Genomic DNA, 22,288 nt, shown 5'->3' on the forward strand with positions numbered 1-22,288 from the left:
AAAAGAAACTCCTCAGCTGATAGGTTTTACAGACAGAAACTTTCAGTACCAATCAGGTCCTTCCTCCAACTGGGCTGTTGCAGGTCTATGTGACTACTTTGGATGCTGAGGCTGGCCACCAGAGGGAGCCCAATTGTTTTTTCCCCACTCCCAATAAACGGTATCTGCACCGCTTCCCAATCACTGTAGCCTGTCACATTGTATTCCAGCACTCCTCTGTCTCAGTACCCCAAACTTCTTGCTATCTCAAGCTATCATACCCTCTCAGTACAAATCCTGTGAAGTCAGGATAGACATCCCCACCCCGCCCAAGGAAGGCATCTCATTGATCTGTGGAAGTTTGTGAGAGGTGTCATAATAGAGTTAACTCTCATTAGTGAGGTACAGGTATAGGAAGGGGTCTATTCAGAAATGACTAATGTAAAAAAGGAAAGGAATCAATTAAACTAAATTGAAATTAAAACAATGTCAAACTTTCAGTCTCCAGAAAAGGGATTGTAGGTTTAGAACCAGAAGGGACCTTCAAGGTCACAAAGTCCACACCTCAGATTTCATAGATGAGGAAAGTGAGGCACACAAATGAAGTAACTTGACCAAGTTTTCCATGCAGAGCCAAAATTTGAACTTACTTCTCCTGACTCTGAAAATAACGCCTTCTTTTCCCACCATTTCCTAATGAGTTTCCAGGTCTGTTGGCCTCTGGAGTTTGATGGGCTTATGGGGCATCAAGACTTTTGTCTAAGACTCTTGAAAACACTTGCCAACAGAGAATGTGAACATGCCCATTAGCACCTTTTTCAGAGGATAAAAGTCAACTCCTAGCTAAGTCTCATTGACTGTGCCTGCTCCAAGATAAATTGGTTGGTTTGAAACCACCCTCTGGAGACCTCTAGGCAAGAGATAGACTTTAGTCACTGAGGCTGTCTCCAAATGAATTTTTTAGCTTAGACTACTGGGAGGATGGATTCCTGTTGGAAAAGCCACACCCTTGTACTTGCCTGTAATAGAAGTATTCATCTAGGTTTCTTTTCCTTGTTTTCTTTTTGCCTTTCTCCTGATGGAAATCCTGAAAATCCAGTAGGTGAGGAAGGTGTAGTTGGAGGTAGAGTTTTAGAAAAAGTTTGATGGGGCTAAGGCGTCATTAATGGCTGCCTTGTGACAGAAGCCCATAGAAGGTACACATGTTCACAGAAGTGGCCTGTGAGTTCCTGACTATCTTTCATCTCTTTGTTCTATTTTGAGTGCTGGTCAGAGACCTGAGACCTGAAAGTGTGAGAGAAAACGTGTCCAGCACCGTTCATTGCTTAAATATTTACTTACCATATATACACATACACATAACCCTGTCCATATACACATGCACATATACAGCAAATAGAGAGTGAACGTATGAGAGCTACTAGTTTTTTCCTAAGAAAGAAGCTCACATTTAGGGTATAACCACTTAATTTAATGTTTCAAGATAGCCCCAAAACAGTGCCTCCTGCACTGTCCTATCCTTTTTCTGCTGCCTTGGCAGCAATAGCCAAAAGGAAGCACATAAGATGAAGAACGATTTTTTTTGTCTTTTGTTTCATGAATTTTTTTAGTCACTGCCCTACTGGTGGTAATCCTCTCCATGCTTACTTATATTGGCTTACCTTAAACACTGGCCGTGTGTTCCTGGAATCATAATCAATGTCATTCCAGCATGGTAGAAGGTAGGGTATGGACTACCTTGGCACAGTCTTTAAGATCCTAGAGTCACCCACGTGATATGATTAGTCTTTGAGGTAGAAATTATGAGAAAGGCACTAAATCTATGCCTAACACATATCTGTCTACTGTGTGTGGGTGTATGAGAGAGACAGACAGACAGAGAGACTAAATGAGAGAGACTGAGTGAGAGAAAATGAGGGGAAGAGAGAGAGAGGGAGAGAGAGAGAGAAAGTAGAACCAGACGGGAAATGCATGACTATATTTTGTGATGGGTGGTGCAGTGGATAGAGCAGTGCCTGGAGTTAGAGGACCTGAATTCAAATTCAGCCTCCGATGCTTACTAGCTATGTGACACTGGGCAAGTCATTTAACCCTGTTTGCCTCTATCTCCTCATCTGTAAAATGAGCTAGAGAAGAAAATGGCAAACCTCTCCAATATCTTTGCAAGAAAATCCCAGATGGGGTCACAAAGAGTTGGACATGAATGAAATGACTGAACAACACCAATACTTTCCCAAAAGTTTTAGAATAGTGAATAGCATTTAACTTTTTACTTTTTTTCTTAATCCACAATAAATGACTGAATATTGGGGCTGATTGAATATTCATTCTTATTTATTTGCACACTTCTTTTTTATTTTTCGTTCAAACTTAATAAATATCAGAACTGCAAATATTTAAGCACCTATAGCAGATATGGAATAAAATTGTACATAAACCCATAACATTTAATATGGTAGAAGCAGAGAATTAACAGATGACAAATGAATATAAAATGTGCCTTTGTGTCCCTCTCCAAGACTACCTGAGGTTTCACTACATTTGGCTCTATTTTCTTCTTTTATGTATAGTTGTATCAGATGTTGCAGTCTGGCTGATCCTATTTTGTGTCAAAGACTTTTAAAAGCAATATACTGTAACAAATAAGTACTGATTGACTGTCGAGGCAGATTTCCCAAACAAACTTGATGCACTCAGCTACATGTCACAGAGTCTCCATAGATTCTTCATTCCTAGCATCTCATCTCTGAGCTTCACAATTCTCACGGACAAAATCTAGGCGAAGTAAATATTACATATCATCTCTACTTTGATGAAGTCGCTTTGCATCTAGCTTCTTCACAGCAGTTAGAAGAAGGGACCTTACATATGTCTCTTTTTCTACTTTTAATCCTTCCAAGTAGTGATGGAGGGCATTATCCTCAGACCTCCTGTGAAATTCCTGAAAGCGGCCATAATTGTAGTGGATCTCTTGCTTTCTCACATCCTCAAGCTTCTCCATGTGCAACACTCTCTGAAAGTTTTCTTCTGCATTTGTGTAGTCACCAGTTTCTGCATACATTTTGGCCAAATCCATATAAGCCAATACAAACCGAGGCTTGTACTCGATTGCCTTTTTAAAGTGATGCAAGGCTGATGTAATTATTCTGTCAAGAAGTTCTCTCCTTTGAGGCTGGTTTTTTACAGTTCTCTTTATCTTAATCATTTGATCCTTATAACAAAGTCCCATCTGGTAATGCAAGAAAGCAGATGATGGTATTTCCTGCAAAGCGAGTTTGGAGAAATGAAGGGCTTTCTCTAGGGAGCGTTTTGTTCGGTAAAATTTGGCTGCATAGCGAAAGACATAGGGCTGTGATGATCCGGCTTTTAAAGCCTCTTCAATGTACCTTTCTCCCTCCTCTGGATTTTGTTCCTGAAGTCTCAATGCAAGAAGAGCCTTAATATAAGCATCTTCTGGATTGAGTCTGACTGCCCGTCTTAGGGGTTCCAGAGAAACAGTACGAAGATCCCCTCGGAAACATTCACCCAGACGATACACCGCAATTGCAAATCCAGTGTTAAATTCAGGGTTGTCTGGCTTTAATTGAAGGGCCTTTTGGAAACAGTCTCTGGCCTTTTCATAATACCTCCCCCCAAACTTGAGCAGGGCCCACCCTTCCTCACAGTCAATTTCTGGAAGCTCCACTCTATAGCGAGAGGAACTTGAAAGCGTCATGCAACTTTCTTCTACCTTGTCCAAGTAAGTCTGAGCTTCTAAGAGTCTGCCCATGTGATAATAGATCCAAGCATAGTTTCCCCAGACCACAAGGCTTTGTATTTCTGCTTGGTCAGCGTGGTCCTGTTGGATTAATTCTTCAGCCTTTCTCAAGCTTTCCAAGGCTCCCTCATTTTGTCTTCTTAGGTGCTTTACATAGGCCAATGTGCTATATATTCCCACACTGAATTTTGTGCCCAGGAATGTAATCTCCTGCAAAATTCTGTCCTCTAAATCAGGTAAATCAAGGTCTCCTCTTGGTAAATCCCATGTGAAGTGACATCGCAACTGGACCAGGGCATCCCTCGTGGGATTTTTCTCAGACACCTCACTGTGGATACAAAGAGTGTTCCATTAGTAGGAGAGAATAACCAACATTGTCACCCCAAACCATGTAACATCCATTATACTTTCAGTTCCCTTCCTGCCCTATACTCCTGAGCCATGACTGGATAATAGTGGTTACCTTCTCACTGCTATGTCTTCTTTTGGGGACAGGGGTTCTTAACTATTTTTGTGTCATAGTCTGCTTTATCAGTCTGGTGAAGCCTATGACCTCTTCTCACAATAATAATTTTATATGTGTAAGACAAGATATAGAAGAATTACAAAGGAAACCAGTTCCAATGATATGTAGTTATCAAACTATTTTTTTAAAAACAATTCATTAAACCTAAGTGAAGAACCTTTGTTCTAGAGGGATCAGTATTGCTAGAATATGTCCATATCTCCATATCACTCAGAGCCCTGTGTAGTAGAAAGAAGGAAGCAAGAGTTTCAGGAACCTCCCTTTCTTACCTGCAGGAGCTGATATCTCACCCTCTGTAAGTGAACTACTATGGGAGCTGTTTCAAAATTAAAATTACAGTTAAGCTTTATGAATTCCTTTCTTGTACCAGAGAGGAAAGGAGGAAATAAGCATTTAAATAACACCTACTATGTGACAAGTACTAGGCTAAGTGCTTTACAAATATCTCATTTGATCCCTACAACCCTGTTGAGGTAGATGCTGTTATTAACTCCATTTCACAATTTGAAAAACTGAGACAAACTGGGTTAAGTTATTTGCCCAGGGTCACATAGCTAGTAAGTGTCTGAGGCCGGATTTGAACTCAGGTCTTTCTTATTCCCTGCCCAGCATTTTACCTACTACCTAGCTGCTTCTAGAAAACCCATGTGGGTGAAGAAGGCATGAAGAACATCCTTTTCATCCATCACTATTGCCCTTTGAATGAGTGTCATGCTTTGATTGGTGGCAGCATGTCAAGAAAAATGATTATTTTCTTTTTATATTAATAACCAATTTAATATATGGGATTCAAAGATTCTCTTTTTTGATTATTAATAACCAATTATTACTAGCTAGTTATTAGTAGGGGTTTTTTCCCTCTTTTTATTTCTTTTTTCACAGTCCAGGCCTAATGAAGGACAGAGATGACAATGAGACATTCTCCTAAGTCTTGGGTAAAATCTGGGAGAACTTATTTCTGATTACAGGGTAAAAAGATGTCAGTGACTGGTGCCATCAGGAAAGAAAGTAAGTGGTGCCATGACTTGTAAGTGAATTGTATTTAAGTGAGGGAAGGCTGTGTAAAGTCACTAGCCTCACTCCCTCCCCTGGAGCCATCTGGGTCCAGTGGCAAGATACAGATCAGGAGGATTGGAGATGGCCCTGGATGCAATGGGAGACCTTGGCCTTTTTAAGCTCAGGTCTCTCCCAGACACAGTACATGCAAGACGTGGTTTGTCCCAGGATATAAAGATGCCCATGACAGCACCACAATGAATCCTTTACTTAGCAGGTATATGGGGGGTTGGGGAGTGGAATGGGATTCTTCAGGAAGGAAAATCTTTGCTTGCTTCTGCACAATCATAATCTCCCCATGTCAGGGCAGGTACCCTAAGAGGCTGAAATCTGTATCAGCTCATCCAGACTGAGATGAATGAAAAGCCTGAGAAACAGAGTTTCTGAGTAATTAATAATCAATTTATTAATTAGGCTAGCACATAATCAATAAATCGAAATCAGTGATTCTCTCAGAAAGCAAAGACCCTGCATGGAAGCTACTGAATGTTAAAATACCCTTAGAAAAGGGGGTGTCCCTGAGGTTGAAAATCAATTCTGATTGGTTAACATTTAAAGAGAGAATGAATATTATAATGAGAGGCCTGGGGTGGGGGTTGGGGGATAACTTGACTTTGATTATGTCAACACTCTTGGACAAAGAGACTCATCTTCACCTAGACCACGTAACCAAGGCCCCTTCCAGCTCTGATATTTTACAAACTCTTTTTATAATATGATGTATAAGTCCTTATAATGTATGTATACCATCTAAAATATGGGGTTATCCAGAGCAGGGAAAAATAATGAATAAATTAATGAATTGTATTTCCATTCCTGCTCCCCAAGCTACTTAAGTTACGGTTTCTCAATCAACCAATCAAAAAGTACTTTCTGAGCTTCTACTAAGGCATAATCAGTGTGTTATGGGATACAAGTGGCATATAAGATAATAGTCCTGGCCTACAAGGGATCTTTATTCTTGATTTCTGCCATTAGTAAATGAAAATGTCTTTACATTTCATATTCCAAAGCCAGGCTGAGCAAATATGCTGGTATTAGGCAGTCTTTTAGATCAATGGGACCTAAGCACTGGCCTAAAAGCTAATCCTCATTGCTAATCACCTACTTGGGCTAACTGATCATATTTATTAAATAATGCAGCAACCTGAACCTTTACCTTCTCTAGCACAGACACATTTACCTTCCTATTGAAATGTAGCTCTCCCAGAGATACAAAGGAAAACACATCATCCTGGAATAGTGATTAGTACCTGATTGAATTAAAATCAAGATGTGGGTTGACTAACCACTGGAAAATTAGCCTCCTTGGCTGGGTGGGCAGCCAACTTTAGTCAGTTTATCTGGTCTACAGTGTTGCCTGCTCAGGTAGGTCCCATAGGCATAACCCATCAGGCATATAAACACAAAATATTTTCATGTCCCATTAACTCTAGTTAAAGCCAAAGGCAGCCTAGTATAGTGCTAAGCCCATTTGAACTTGGAATCAGAAGGCATGGATTTGAATCCCAGTGTTGCTAGGTGATAGCTGTTTGGCTATGAATAAGTTATTTAACCAATGATATCAGGAGGGTAATGTCCTGACTTGCATGTGAATTGGATTTAAGTGAGGTAGAGCTCCACAAAAGTCATCAGCCTCACTCTCTCCTCCAGAGTCATCGAAGTCCAGTGGCAAGACAAAGCTAAATGAACTGGTTATGGCCCAAGACAAGTGAATGTCTTTGGCCTTTCTAAATTAAAGTCTTTTGGAGGTCTCAGTTTGTCTGAGGCAAAGCCCATTTAATGACTAAGGCTAGATAAAAATTAAGACAAAAGATGGCCTAATTTACCCACAAAAATATCAATCTGGGAGGGTGAGAGTCTCAAAGTTTCTGGCCAGAACAGGAAAACAATTGCTATTTACAGTTGTTCTAAGCCATCAAAAGCTGAACAACAAGCCACAGAGGCTTGGGCTGGGGGCTACTATTGGCCATTCAACAGAAGCCCAGAGTGATTTGGTTTTAAAGGTGTACTCAGGTAGCACCCTTTGAAACACTAGGGGCTTTTTAAAAGTCCTTTGGATGGACAACAGCAGCAAAAGCCTACATTTAACCTCAGTTACCTCATCTGTAGCACTTTTGCTAGCTAAAACATCGTATTGTAGTAAAGCCAAAAGAAAAGAAGTGTTCTAAATGTTTCATGAGTGAAACTATACAAAATGAGCTTAAAATTTTTTCAGACAAAACAAATGACCTAAAGAACAAATATTTTAAAAGTAAAGCAATGCATATGAATTTAGTCACTTGCTCTCGAAGCCTCATAGACACATCCTAAATAGAGCCTTAATTCTCTGTTTCTAGATGCTCTTTTACTAATAAACTAATAAAACTGTCAACCTGGAAGGTATTTTAGAAATCAGAGTCATTAGCTTAGTGCAGGGCCCAAGAAAGATAGTATCCTTAGAGAATACTTTTTGATGATGATGATTATAAGATACTTTAGCCTAATATAAAGTTTCAGCTTCAAAACTGATTTGTGGAGGGCAGAACCAAGATGGCTGAGTAAAAGCAGTGACTTGCTTGAGCTCTCCCCTAAACCCCTCCAAATACTTGTAAAAAAAATGGCTCTAAACAAATTCTAGAGCAGCAGAACCCACAAAAAGACAGAGTGAAACAAATTTCCAATCTAAGACAACCTAGATGGTTGATTAGAAAGGTCTATCATGCCAGGCTGGGAAAGGAACGCAGTGCACACAAAGACCAGGCCTCAGTGAACCTGGAGCAGGCCTCAGGAAACTGAATCATGGGCAGCTGTGGCAGTTTCCAGACTTCTCAACCCACAAATGCCAAAGACAACTTAGAAGGTCAGTAGGAAAGGTCTGTGACCACAATGAGAGAGAAGCTCAGTCTGGCCCAGTCTTGGCACAGCCCTAAGGTGGTGGCTGCTTCCAGAGCTTCTGGGCCATAGAATGAGGTGAAATCTAGTGGCTGATCAGAGGAGGATTGTGGGGATCTTTTTGCTAGTGCTGAGGCAGGATTCTCTTGCTTTGCCTGTGCTTGGCTCTGGGTCACATTTCTGGATGGTGGTCACAGGGTGAGGAGGAGCACTGGCATGGTGGAGCTTGTAGTGATAGCAGAGAGGGAATCCTCCTCACAGTTCCAAGGCAGAAAAGAATGCTTGTGGGCACTCATAGACCAGAGCACAGGCCAGGAAAGGAGTGAACACCTCACCCTTGATCATAGCACCTTAGAAGAACTGAAAATTTACAGGTCCCTAGAAGTATCTCTGAAAACAGCTGCACAAAACTCCCGAAGCTTGGGACAGTACATTCTCCACACTGGAAGCAGACCCCTACCTTAACAAAGAGTTTAAAACTCAAGTAATTGGCTGAGATCATAAGCAAACTGCAGGAAAAAAAAAAGTCAGACCATAGAATCTTTCTTTGGTGACAAATAAGATCAAAACATAGAACCAGAAGAAGACAACAAAGTCAAAGCTCCTACATCCAAAGCCTCCAAGAAAAATATGAATCAATCCCAGGCCGTGGAAGAGCTCAAAAAGGATTTTGAGAAGCAAGTAAGAGAAGGAGAGGAAAAACTGGGAAGAGAAATGAGAATGATGCAAGAAAATCATGAAAAACTAGTCAACAGCTTGCTAAAGGAGACCAAAAAAAATATTGAAGAAAATAACACCTTAAAAAATAGACTAACCCAAATGGCAAAAGAGGTCCAAAAAGCCAATGAGGAGAAGAAGGCCTTAAAAATCAAAATTGGCCAAATGGAAAAGTAAATCCAAAATACTTCCTTAAAAATTAGAATGGAGCAAATGGAAGCTAGTGACTTTATGAGAAATCAAGACATTGTAAAACAAAACCAAAAGAATGAAAAAATAGAAAACAATGTGAAATATTTCACTGGGAAAACAACTGACCTGGAAAATAGATCCAGGAGAGAGAATTTAAAAATTATTGGACTATCTGAAAGCCACAATAAAAAAAAAGAGCCTAGACATCATCTTTCAAGAAATTATCAAGGAAAATTGCCCTGATACTCTAGATCCAGAGAATAAAATAGAAATTGAAAGAATGCACCAATCACCTCCTGAAAGAGATCCCCAAAGGAAAACTCCTAGGAATATTGCAGCCAAATTCCAGAGTTCCCAGGTCAAGGAGAAAATATTGCAAGCAGCCAGAAAGAAACAATAAGTATTGTGGAAACACAATCAGATAACACAATATTTAGTAGCTTCTACATTAAGGGATCAGAGGGCTTGGAAAATGATATTCCAGAGGGCAAAGGAGATAGGATTACAACCAAGAATCACCTATCCAATGAAACTGAGTAAAATCCTCCCACCATGGACATTTGGTGAAATAGAGGACTTTCAAGCATTCTCGATGAAAAGACCAGAGCTTAATAGAAAATTTGACTTTCAAATACAAGACTCGAGAGAAGCATGAAGAGGAGGCTGGAGTGCACACCTTCCAGGAATTGCACAGGCAGACTCACCTTGGAATTATTGTCACACACACACACACTCAGAAGAAAAGTTTGTATCGGTGCCCTCTATTTCCCAAAATCTTCCTAGGCTCTCCCTCCCCAGTAGAACATAAGCAACTTGAGGGGAAGGACTATTGTCCCTCTTTTTGTCCCTAGTTCCTTAAGCCTTTTCCTTACTGCTTATTAAGAACTATCTCTGAAAATCTGAAGCGGTATCCCTGACTGCTCAGCTGCCCACATAAACCACAGGAGATCTCCAAGTGTTTGCCACTCCCTATTTTTGGAAGCCACACTTCTTTGTTCCTCTTTTCGGAAAGAAGAAGAAAGTTTGGAAAGGATAGACTCTCACCTGGAAGATGATATTTAGGAAGGAAGGAAGGAAGGAGGGAGGGGGAAGGAAGGGGGAGGGAAATAATGAAGGAAGGAAGGAAGGAGGGAGGGAAGGAAGGAAGGAAGGAACAAAGGGAGGAAGGAAGAAAAGAAGGAAGGAGGGAAGAAAGAATAACACAGAGACAGGATCAAAGAAAGAAACAGAGTGGAAAAGAAAATCAGGTACAGAGACACAGACAGTAAAAGATAAGGAGAGAAAGTTGAAGGACTAAATGCAAGAGTGAATGATAGGGGGGAAAAGATACTTCAATAGAGACAGAAACAGAGATCTAGAGGAAAAGAAAAACAGAGAGAAACAATCACCAGAGACAGATATTTAGAGACAAAAAGGAATATAGGGGGGCAGCTAGGTGGTGCAGTGGATAGAGCTTTGGTCTTGGAGTCAGGAGGACCTGAGCTCAAATCCAGTCTCAGACACTTGACACTTAATAGCTGGGCAAGTTATTTAACCCTAATTGCCTCACCAAAAAAGAAAAAAAAATAGAGAGAGAATAAATGTAGTATAGATTGCATCTTCTATTTTCCCCCTTCCTTCTTCTCTCCAGATCTTTCCTCTTAGCATCCAAGCATAAACAGGTTGCTACTATATTGTAAATAAAACAAAACTTTGCCTGACCCTATTGACCCTTAAAGTTTACCACCTGAAGCCAAAATGAATCTCCTCCCATCTGGCCACAACTCAATACTGGCAATATTGGGTCATTTATAGAACATGAAATGCACTTCAGAAAAGTACAGGGTCACTGATGGACATAAGGAAATTAGTTAGCTACACCTATAAATATGGTACAAATGAAAAGGACAAGTATGTTCTGTTGCCCACCAGGAAGAAGTCACTATAAAATATTGATTATGGAATCTTCAGGAGTGCTGATGCAGAGGAACTGCTTCCATCAGAAATTTAGGCTGCCTAAATATGAGCTCATATGTTGATATGAGCTCAACAAAGAATATTGATTAGAAATTTTGAACGTAATCAATGGCTTAAGGGGGAGAAGCAGAAAAAGACCCTTACCTCATGGCTCTGTGTATACTTGTCTGTGTTCCTGAAGAATTGTAGCCCAGCATGATTTATGCTCCAATTAAGGAGGTGGTATCTTTTGGCTTATCATGGAAAGTTGGTGAAGTAAACATGAGTGTGTATGCAAGATAAGGGCACCTGTTAATGGATAACATGTGTTGGCAGGGGGAGAGAAGGGAGTGAAAACACACCAGGAAAAAAAAGTAAACCAAATATAAAATAGAATTACATCTAAGCTAGAGTCCCATTTGGGGGAAAGGAGCATTTAGACAGTAAATAACAATAGCTGTGAAAGAGGTCTGGTTGAAAGGAAAATCTCTCTCATGGGTCAGATGATTTGGAAGACATTTAGGAAAAGTAGTTTTACCTAAAGGTAGGCTTTCTAGTGAAAGTCAATGTGACCTAAAGAATCAAGAATGAGAACTTGGGGGAACTGGGATGTAGTCGCAATTCAATTTCTGCCACACTGTGAAATCCTTACAAAGTCAGTGAGTTCTGAGTGCCTAGTGGTGACCTAGTCTACATTCTCCATTTAAAATGGAAAGAGAGTACTAGGTATTCCTCTTTTACAAAGTGACAGGAGGAAAGAGCACTGACTTGCAAGTCAGAAATGTAGGAGAGAAATGTAGGTTTGAATCCAGATTTTACCACTTCCATTTACTCTTTACTAGCATAACATACTAAAAAGAATAGTAGACTCGGAATCAGGAATCCTGGGTCAAAATCCTGACTCCAGCTCTGTCTAGTTAGGTGACTCTGGCAAAGTTACTTAATTTCCCTGAGTTATTATTTTCTTATCTATTAAAGGAGACTAATAATACTAGCAATGACTACTTCATAGGGCTGTTGTGAGGAGAAATGTATAAACCTTAAAGCCTTATTTATATAAATGTGGGCTGTATGACCCCCAACAAGTCATTTAATCTGTGTCTCAATTTCTTCATCTGGAAAACAGCTCTAAGACTTCTACTTCCTACCTCACAGAGCTCTTGGGAGGGTGTGTTGGAAAGTGCTTTTTGATCGTTAATTACAATATCGTTATGAGATGCTCTCGTTGTCACTGTTGTCATCACCATAATCCCAGAACCCTCAGTAGTATTGAGAATGGAAATGACCTTCACAACCAGCTCAGATCTTCATATCACAGCTTGGTTGCTGACAAGATATTTTTGCAATGAATATAACTTTCAAAAGCAAATATGTATTTGAAGTGAGATTCAGAAGACCAGGGTTTTAATCCCAGCTCTGCAACTAACTGGCCCCATAACCTTGGACAAGTCTTTTTAAAAAAATTTCTAGGTCCCATTTTTCCTCTTTTTGAAATGAGGGAACTGAAGGAAATAATCTCTAAGATCACTTCCAGTTCTAATGTACCTTGGCATTGTGCCAAAGTATGCCCGAGGATGCCCTGGGCAACCCCAGGTTATGTCCACAGCTCTATGGACCCATTTCCCTCTCTATTGAAAAAATACAGTGGATGAGGGTTCCCTGACAACACTCAACAGAATTTTCTCTAGAACTTATCAGGACTGCACTGGGTGCTGGGTGGAGGACAGGTTGGTGTGCTTCATTTGTCAGAAATTAAATTTAGAAATTGCAGTTTTATACTTGGTACTGGCTAAGAAATAGAGTGGTGGATCAGTGGAATAGGTCAGGTATACAAGACGCAGTAGTCAGTGACTATAGTAATCCACTGTTTGACAAACACAAAGACTCCAGTTTCTGGGATAAGAACTCACTATTTGACAAAAATTGCTGGGAAAATTGGAAATAGTATGGCAGAAACTAGGCAGAGACCAACATCTTACACCGTATACCAAGATAAAGTCAAAATGGGTACGTAATTTAGATATAAAGGCTCATACTATAAGCAAACTGGGAAAGCAAGGAATAGTTTACCTGTCTGATTTATGGAGAATGGAAGAATTTATGACCAAACAAGAGATGGAGAACACTATTAATGCAAAAATGGATAATTTTGATTACATTAAATTGAAGTTTTTGCACAAACAAAGCCAATGCAACCAATATTAGGAGGGAAGCAGAAATCTGGGAATGAATTTTTACAATCAGTGTCTCTGATAAAGGCCTCATTTCTAAAATATATAGATAACTAAGTCAAATTTATAAGAATACAAGTCGTTCCTCAGTTGATAAGTGGTCAAAGGATATTAACAGGCAGTTTTCAGATGAAGAAATTAAAGCCATCTATAGTCACATGAAAAAATGCTCTAAATCACTATTGATTAGAGAAATGCAAATCAAAATAACTCTGAGGTACCACATCACACCTATCATATTGGCTAACATGACAAAAAAGGAAAATGATAAATGCTGGAAAAGATGTGGGAAAATTGGAATACTAATGCATTGTTGATGGAGTTGTGAACTGATCCAGCCATTCTGGAGAGCAATTTGGAACTATGCCCAAAGGGCTATAAAACTGTGCATACCCTTTGACCCAGCAATACCACTTCTAGGTCTGTATTGCAAAGAGATCGTACAAATGGGAAAAAGACCCACATGTACAAATATATTTATAGCAGCTCTTTTTGTGGTGGCAAAGAATTGGAAATTGAGGATCAATTGGGGAACAAGTTGTGGTATATGAATGTAATGGAATACTATTGTGTTATAAGAAATAATGAGCAGGCAGACTTCAGAAAAAATTGTAAAGACTTATATGAACTGATGCTGAGTGAAATGAGCAGAACCAGAAGAAAATTGTACACAGTAATGACCACAATATGTTATGACTAACTTTAATAGACTCATCTCTTCTTAGAAATGCAAAGATCCAAGACAACTCCAAAGGACTCATGATGCAAAATGCTGTCCACATCCAGAAAAAGAACTATAGAGTCTGAATGCAGATCAAAGCATATTATTTGCTCTCTCTCTTTTTTCTTTTTTTTTTTTGTTTGTTTGTTTCTTCTTTCTCATGGTTTCTCCCATTGGTTCTAATTCATCTTTACAACATGACTAATATGAAAATAGGTTCAATATGAATGTATATGGAGAGCCTACATCAAATTACATGCTGTCTTAGGGCAGATAGAGGGGAAAGATGGGGAGAAAATTTGCAACTCAAAATTTTATGGAAGTGACTGTTGAAAACTAAAAATAAATAAATTTTTAAGAATAAAAGAAATTTTAAAACTTTTTTTTAAAAATAAAAGAAATTACAGTTTTGAAACACCAACTATCCTTACTAACTTGATAGTATACACTGGACAAAGGAAATAATGCATTAGAGAGTACATACATACACACACACACTTTTTAATTACCCCTAACCCTCCAACTCCAACTCTAACCCTGAATGTAGACATTTGGTAAAGCTGTGTTATGCATCTCTTTTCTATGTCAGCTCTTTGCTACATAAGAGTAGGAATCATTGTCATCATCATCATCAGAAAGGCAGCATGGCATGGTATTCTATCATGGATAGAATCAGAAAGTCTTAGGTTAAAGACCTATCTTCGAACACATTGTCTATGAGACACTGGATAAGTCACTTAACCATCCATTGCCCCCAATAAGTAGAACTATAAGTTTTGGAACAAATGCTGACCTACCTTGGTAGAGGGGTTTCTTTATGTTGATTTCCTTATATCAATGAAATTACAGATACAGTCCAAAAACAGTAACAAGAACAATAATAATAACTGACCAGTATAGAATTTTAAGGTGTGCAAAGCCCTTTGGCCTGCACTATATCATTTGATAATGGTTTTAATATATTAGAGATTCATCAAGGTATGGTAGAAGATTTTGGGGTTTTTTATTTTTAATTTTATTTTTTCTCAATTATATGGAAACAAAGTTTTAACATTCATTTTTAAAAGATTATTTTATTTTATTTTTAATAATATTTTATTTTTCTCCAGTCACATGTAAAGATGATTTAACATTCATTTTTTAATATTTTTCTCCCCAATTACATGTGCAAACAATTTTCAACATTTGTTGTTTTTTTTAAGTTTTGAGTTTTAAATTCTATCTTTCCTTCCATTTTCTATCCCCTCCCTTCTTGAGATGGTAAGCAATCTGATATAGGTTATACATGTGCAATCATGTAGAACAGTTCCAAGTAAGTCATTTTGTGCAAGAAGGCTCAACCAGAAACAAAGAAATAAATAAAGTGAAAAATAGTATGCCTCAATCTGTATTCAGATAAAATCAGTACTTTCTTTGGAGGCAGATAACATTTTTCATCATGAGTCCTTTGACATTGTCTTAACTGCTGAGAATAGCTAAGTCTTCATTATACAACATTGCTTTTACTGTGTATAATGTTCTCCTGGTTCTGCTCACTATGTATCAGTTCATGTAAGTCTTTCCAGGTTTTTCTGAAATCATCCTTCTCATCATTTCTTATAGCACAATAATATCCCATTACAACCTTATATCACAACTTGTTCAACCATTCCCTAATTGATGGGCATCCCCTCAATCGCCAATTCTTAGCCACCACAAAAAGAGCTGCTATAGATATTTTTGTACAAATAGTTTCTCCTCCTCCTCCTCCTCCTCCTCCTCCTTCTTCTTCTTCTTCTTTCTTCTTCTTCTTCTTCTTCTTCTTCTTCTTCTTCTTCTTCTTCTTCTTCTTCTTCTTCTTCTTCTTCTTCTTCTTCTTCTTCTTCTCCTCTCCCCCTTGGATACAGACTAGCCCTTCAGGCATACTTCCAATTGCTTGCCTGAATGGTTGGTTCAGTTTACAACTCTAGCAACAGTGCATTAGTGTCCCAATTTTTCCACCTCCTCTCCAACATTTATCATTTTCCTTTTCTGTCATATTAGCTAATCTGATAGGTACGAAGTGATGCCTCAGAGTTATTTTAATTTGCATTTCTCTAATCAATAGGGATTTAGAGCATTTTTTCATATGACTATAAGGTAGCTTTGATTTCTTCTTCTGAACTGCCTGTTCATATCCTTTGACAATTTATCAATTGCGAAATGACTGCAAATGAATTTAAATTAAGATCTTCCTGATTCAATGCCTAGAGCTCTATCCACTCTATCACCTAGCTGCCTAATGGGAGGCCTATTACCTACTTAGCCAACTCATCATATGTTTGCATAACTATTATTAAAAAAGATTGTCCTTACATCAAGCTTAAATTTGCCTATTTTCAATTTTCACATACTGCTCCTGCTTTTTTCCTTTCTGGACTCTTTTTTTTTTGTTATTGCTCTTTTACTTTGTTGAATTTTTTGTTATTTTTGGATAATCAAGTGGAACCAAGCTGATACATGACCTCATCCTCAACCATCTCCCTGGAAGTCCACAGTTTATAAACCTTAATCTCCCCTTTTTTGAAAATTGGAACATTTGATCTCTTTAATACTAGGATTTAGATCCGAAATCGACTTTAGAGATTATCTAATCTAAACTCTTCATTTTACAGATGAATACATGGATAGTCACTGAAGTAAGTAGGATATATTAAATACATGTAGTATGTAGCAGGGACTGAAATTGACACTGGGGTTTTTTCCTCCAAATTAACACCCTTTAAACTATGCCACACTTTCTGTGGCAACTCTCCTATTCTCTGAAATGTATCAAACATTAATGGCAGCAACCCAACATTCAAATCTCCCGGTTCTTTCTATACTTTGGGAAATAATTCAGACTGATCATAAGCCTCAAGTGCAATTCTTCTAAGGATACGACTATAATCTTATTTATGTCACTATATATCCAGCACCAGAGTCTTTTGCTTAATGTTTATGACCACTGATGGCCTACAGTCCTAAAAGAGAAAATTTATTTACTGATTTCTAGACCTATCAGACTTTACAGGTTCCAAAATATATTGTATCAGCTCCACAGGTTTTGATGTGGTAGACATTCCTAAATCTTACTTCTTCAGATCATTAAATTTCCACACTTACTAGTGGAATCCTATATTGGCTTGGGTAGAAGAATTGACTAGAAATTCAAGAAAATTCCTAAGAAGTTCAAGGTATTCACATTCTATCTACATGAGTCTGGAGGAATGCCTTCTTGGGCAAAAGTACTTGTCACTTTAAATAGATCACATTACATACAGTACAGTAATCCAAAAATTGTCTGGACAGGAAGCTGTGTCAAATGGCTTGAAATTGATTCTCACACACATATGGTTGCGAGGGAGTATAGTCCAAGCTAGACTACTTGATTTAATAATCTGCTAAAAACACCATCAGAGAGTGACCAAGAATCCTTGGTCAAGATAACTCTATCTTGATTTTAGAGGACAATTCCAGAGAAAGTACTTCTCAAAATGTCTTGTTGTGTTCCTAATTCCATCTCAAACTTTGCATCAGAGATCAAAGATCTGCCCCAGTTACTCATAACACAATACTCTGTTATCATTTCTGACAATGGATCTTTTTTAAATAGCATTCTCTATAAGCATGCATCATCCTGGTCCCACTAAGCTCTCCACATTAAATGAGTTAGCTCATCCAAGCCCCTTTAGCATGTTTAGAGTCATTCATCTCTGTTGTCAATCATCATGGCGGCAATGCAGATGCACAGGATGCTAGAACTGATGAATCCATGTTCATCATTTCAATGTCCTTCCAAATAGCTGGACCATGATTTTATTCCCAGTAAGTTGTTCAGAGCCAAATGTGATTCAGTTATAGTCCATTTATTCCCACACAATATACATGTCCTAGATTCATTTTTCTGAAATTTGTACTGATGAATACTTTAAATTTTTCCTCAAAATTAGAATGATGGTGATGTAAATGATTATGCAAAGATTGAGAGGAACTAGTTTGATTTCCTCAGTTTTTGTGTTGGACTGGGCAAATAAATTTCAATCACATGTACCCTCTGAAATCATCTTTAATGAATGTAATTGTAGAATACAAAATTCTATTGAATTTGAAGATGTGACAGAACACTGCCCATTTTATTTATTTAATCTTGATGGTGCAGCAGAAAGAATTATGATGGATGTCAGAAGACCCAGGGTCAGGGCAGCTAGGTATTGCAGTGAATAGAGCGCTGGCACTGGAGTGAGGAGGACCTGAGTTCAAACCCAGGCGCAGACACGTAACACTCACTAGCTGTGTGACTCTGGGCACGTCACTTAATCCCAACTGCCTCACAAAAAAAAAAAAGACCTAGGGTCAAATCTTGGCTCCAGCACTAGTAACTTACCACAGGCAAAATTTCACCTTTATGAACCCCAATTTCATCATCTGTAAAATGGGAATAGTGATACTTCATTTCAACAGCTATGACACAAGATAGTTTTGAAGGTACTTTGTAAAATGACATAAGATCTGACATATTGTTTTAATCCTTATGCATTAGTTTCAGATAGGGAACTAATATCTAACAGCAAGTGTCCATTCTGCAAAAATACCTGAACAATGTATCACCAGAAGAGTGGGAGCTTCTAAGGAAATAGCAATGTGTATCAGAAGTGGCAACAAACTCAGTTAGAAGATCTGTTTTAGAGTCCAGGCTCTCTGATTGTTAGCCCTGTGAACTTCAATAAACAACGTAGCCTCTTGCATCTCAGTTTCTCCATCTGTAAAACTGAAACAATAAATTTAGACTCTCCTTCACAAGGTGGTTGTGAAAACCAAATAAGATGCTCTACGTAAAAGTGCTTTGAAACTATAAATCAATATATAAATATGATTTGTTATCACCACCATCATCATTTCATAGGATCTCAAACACAACAAGTTGTTGTTTTTTAAGGAAATAACTAATCCAATACATTCTCATAAGTCCATGGCCATCTCTACCTTGTCAGATTCCAGAATTTGACATCACAACGTTTTTTAAAACAAACTTCAGTGACTTTCTTTGTCTGATATTTAAGGTCTTCAATAACCTTCCCACTCTACTGCTGCACCTTTATCTTATATTGCTCCCTTCCATGCTTTCTATACTAGAATCAATCTTCTGTGTGCATCAAACGGGTGCCCCGTGGCTATTATGAATAATAGGCTAGGGTCCCTTCACTGGAAAATTATTAAGTATAGGAAGTTGATGTTTGGGGTTCTCCTACCTCCTCTATCAATGCTTGATTCCTTTCTACTTGCCACTGGTTGACTCTTCTGTCACTGTCTTATTCCTAATTGTTTTTGGTTGTAGAATACATATGACCATGTAAGATATGATCCACCTGAGTTGTCAAAATTTATAGATGCAACTCATGAATGGGTTATAAAGATATCACTGGAATCTGCCCACTCTTCTCCAAAGGAAACTTTTCTGCTTTGTGGGAAGTAAGAAAAAGGCCATGAATGGGCACTTGCTCCTTCCTTCACCTATCTCCAAGATAGTTATCAGGCTAGAATTATATCTATTTGCCCTCTCACATATTGGTTGTTCGATGTGGAAGAAAAGCCAACTCCCTGGTTGAATTGCTAGCTTGGCTCTAAACACTAGACAATGGTTGTACAAAAGACAATCACAAATAGCATATAGTAAATAAAGCCATTTACCCAAACAAATGGCAAAGAGAGTTTGGAGAAGTTATATAGATTAGAATATAAGAAAGAATGTAAAAGAGTAAATGATCTCTTTAGGTGGTAGTGAGATGAAATCTCAGTTCAAACCAAGAGAGAAGGCCCAGTGTCACCCAAAGGGGCATATTCTGCAATCTCTAGGGAGGCAAGCTGGAAATTAAGTACATATAGAAAAGCCACCTTCTCCTATATATCGTCTGTTTTTCTCTCCATGTATATCTCCTGAAGAATGTCTAGAACCACACATCTCCCTCTCAAGAAGTTCAAGCTCCAATTCCATCCTTTACACAAGAATTCAGTGTCCCATCCCACTCAGCATTCCTTCTGCCCATCAGATGTCCACTTTTGCAGATTCATCTGTATGCAAAAATTCCCAAGGCTAGGTCGGAAGTCTAGCTACACATTAATTCTTTCTGGGGTACAAACTGATCATTAAAAAAGTTGGAATCACAGAATTTTTTAAGTTGAAAGGTACCTCTGGGGCCATCCATATCCAAAAGGATGTATCAGACAGGTGGACATTCTGCCTCAGAAGACCTCCAGAGAGAGAGAACCCATGACCTACAGAGAAAGCTCATTCTGTTTTTGAACTCTTGTAATTGTTACTAAGTTTGTTTTTTTTTCTTTTTCAGACAACAAATCTAATGTTTCTTCTACATGACAGACAACCTTTCAAAAACTTGAAGATGCCCATTGATTTGGAGAGCAGATCATTTACTTTAGAAATTTTAGGGAAAAGATGGCTGAGTCCTCAAAGATCAAACTATTCCTGATGAGGTCAGAAAATCAAATAAATTAAATAAAATAATAAAATAAAATTGCCTGGGATGGGACAGCTCTTCCCTAGCATTTATATTACTGAATCATTGATCTCATAACTATTTCAAAGAACAGACTTTTGGCATGAACAATTCGCTTACAATCTTATCTAAAAAGTAGGTTATTTCTTTTCTATCTACATTTTTCCACGTTTTTGCTTCCAATGATTGTGGGAGCTTCAAGTGAAAAGATCACTTCCTTGAAGCGAACAAAGTATGAACTGACAATGTACCATCCCTCGGCAACTGTTCCTCTCACAACTCTACTACCAGCCTCACATATTTCCTTCTACTTTAGCTTAAAAAAATCTCCAAATTCAGCTTGATCTAAAAAAAACTCTCAAATAATTGGAAACATTACATTATTTCCTCAGGGAAAGTAGCTAATGGGATAGAAATAGGAAATGAAAACTAGTAGAGAATGAATCATCTGATTTTTAAAAATTTCATAAACTAGGATGCTTAACAAATTTTTTTAAATCTCTAGTAGGAGGATAATTTTGATCCTTTTCACTTACCTCCTGACAAAGATGTGATGAACTTAAAAATACAGAAAGAGACAGAAATTTTTGGACATAGCCAATGTAGTCATTTGTTTTACCAACTATACTTTCTCAAGAAGTGCAACAGAAACAGTGATGTTAGTGTCAAGCATGATAGCTCCACTGTCATTAACAATCAAAAGAATTTGTTATAAAAGTTCTCACAGATTGTTTCCCTTTTTCTTTTGCTTGTTGTTTTACTTCTAGATTCGAATGTCCTGGGGACGATTTATTTAATTGGATCTCTTGCCAAGCTTTCTTTAACCTTTTATTTTCATTCCACTACTTTCTTTCTGATTCATGAATTAATGCTCTTTTATAATGTCCACTACCCCCTATCCATAAGATTTTACAAACAAAGTTCATATTCTAGGCTGGTGGTATCCTTGCTTGCCCTATGTCTTCAGTTGGCAAACATGTCAAGTATTTGTTGACCAAGGTCGTTTTCAAAAGATTCTTCCCAGCTGTCAAGATTTAAATCTGTGCTTCTAATTGGGATTAGGAGACTGTGAAAATAGGAAAAATTACAAAATTTATCAGTTCTTCTTTCTTGGCAGGAAACTCAAGGTATAGAGGAGAAGGAAATTAACTGAAGTGGCCATAAGCATAAACCAACCCTTTAAGAGAGAAGCAGACAGTTCCATTACTAATGGTGCCAACAATTCTGGACATTTTGCAGGAACAGCTGACCCTGGAGAAGCTGCCCAACCAACAACAGTTGGCTGAAGATACATTGGTAATTGAGCTTCACGCCAATGGACAAAGGGAGTATATCCATACTCTTGTAATTGTGAGCCAGTTCTCTCCAAGTGTATGTGAGTATTTCAGGTCCCTCACTTGATCCCAGAGAAAACAAAAGGAAGCAAGGTATTAAATGATGGGACCCTGATAACCTAATCAGGGAAGTTGTATGGTATAGAGGAGATGCAATATGATATAGCAGAAAGACCCCAGGATCAGGGGTTAAAGCTTGACTTCCCATCCAAATTCTGTCTTATGTCAACTAGTTGAGCTTTGGCAAATCACACTCTTGGTATCAGTTTTATCAGTCTAAAAATGGGAGATTGGACTAGATGATTTTAAGAAGGGAAGGGAAGGGGAAGGAATAAGCATTTATATAGTACCCACCGTGTGCCAAGCTCTGTACTAAGTAAGCCCTTTGTAAGTATTAGCTCTAAATCCTATAGCCTAAATATAAACAGAAACATAATTCAGGGAATTTCTAAAT

General features: G+C 38.3%; 1 protein-coding gene across 1 annotated transcript; it reads right to left on the reverse strand.

The window, feature by feature from the left end:
* Nucleotides 1–2,296: 2,296 nt before the first annotated feature.
* LOC114026201 (interferon-induced protein with tetratricopeptide repeats 1B-like) lies at nt 2,297–11,320 on the reverse strand. The gene is given in 2 exon segments (XM_027839826.1): nt 2,297–4,064; nt 11,202–11,320. Coding segments are annotated over 2 exon segments (1,413 nt in total). The 3' UTR covers nt 2,297–2,770.
* Nucleotides 11,321–22,288: the final 10,968 nt, after the last annotated feature.

The sequence above is a fragment of the Vombatus ursinus genome, unplaced genomic scaffold (assembly GCF_900497805.2).
Source record: "Vombatus ursinus unplaced genomic scaffold, bare-nosed wombat genome assembly UNPS02014833.1, whole genome shotgun sequence".
Classification (NCBI taxonomy): Eukaryota; Metazoa; Chordata; class Mammalia; order Diprotodontia; family Vombatidae; genus Vombatus; species Vombatus ursinus.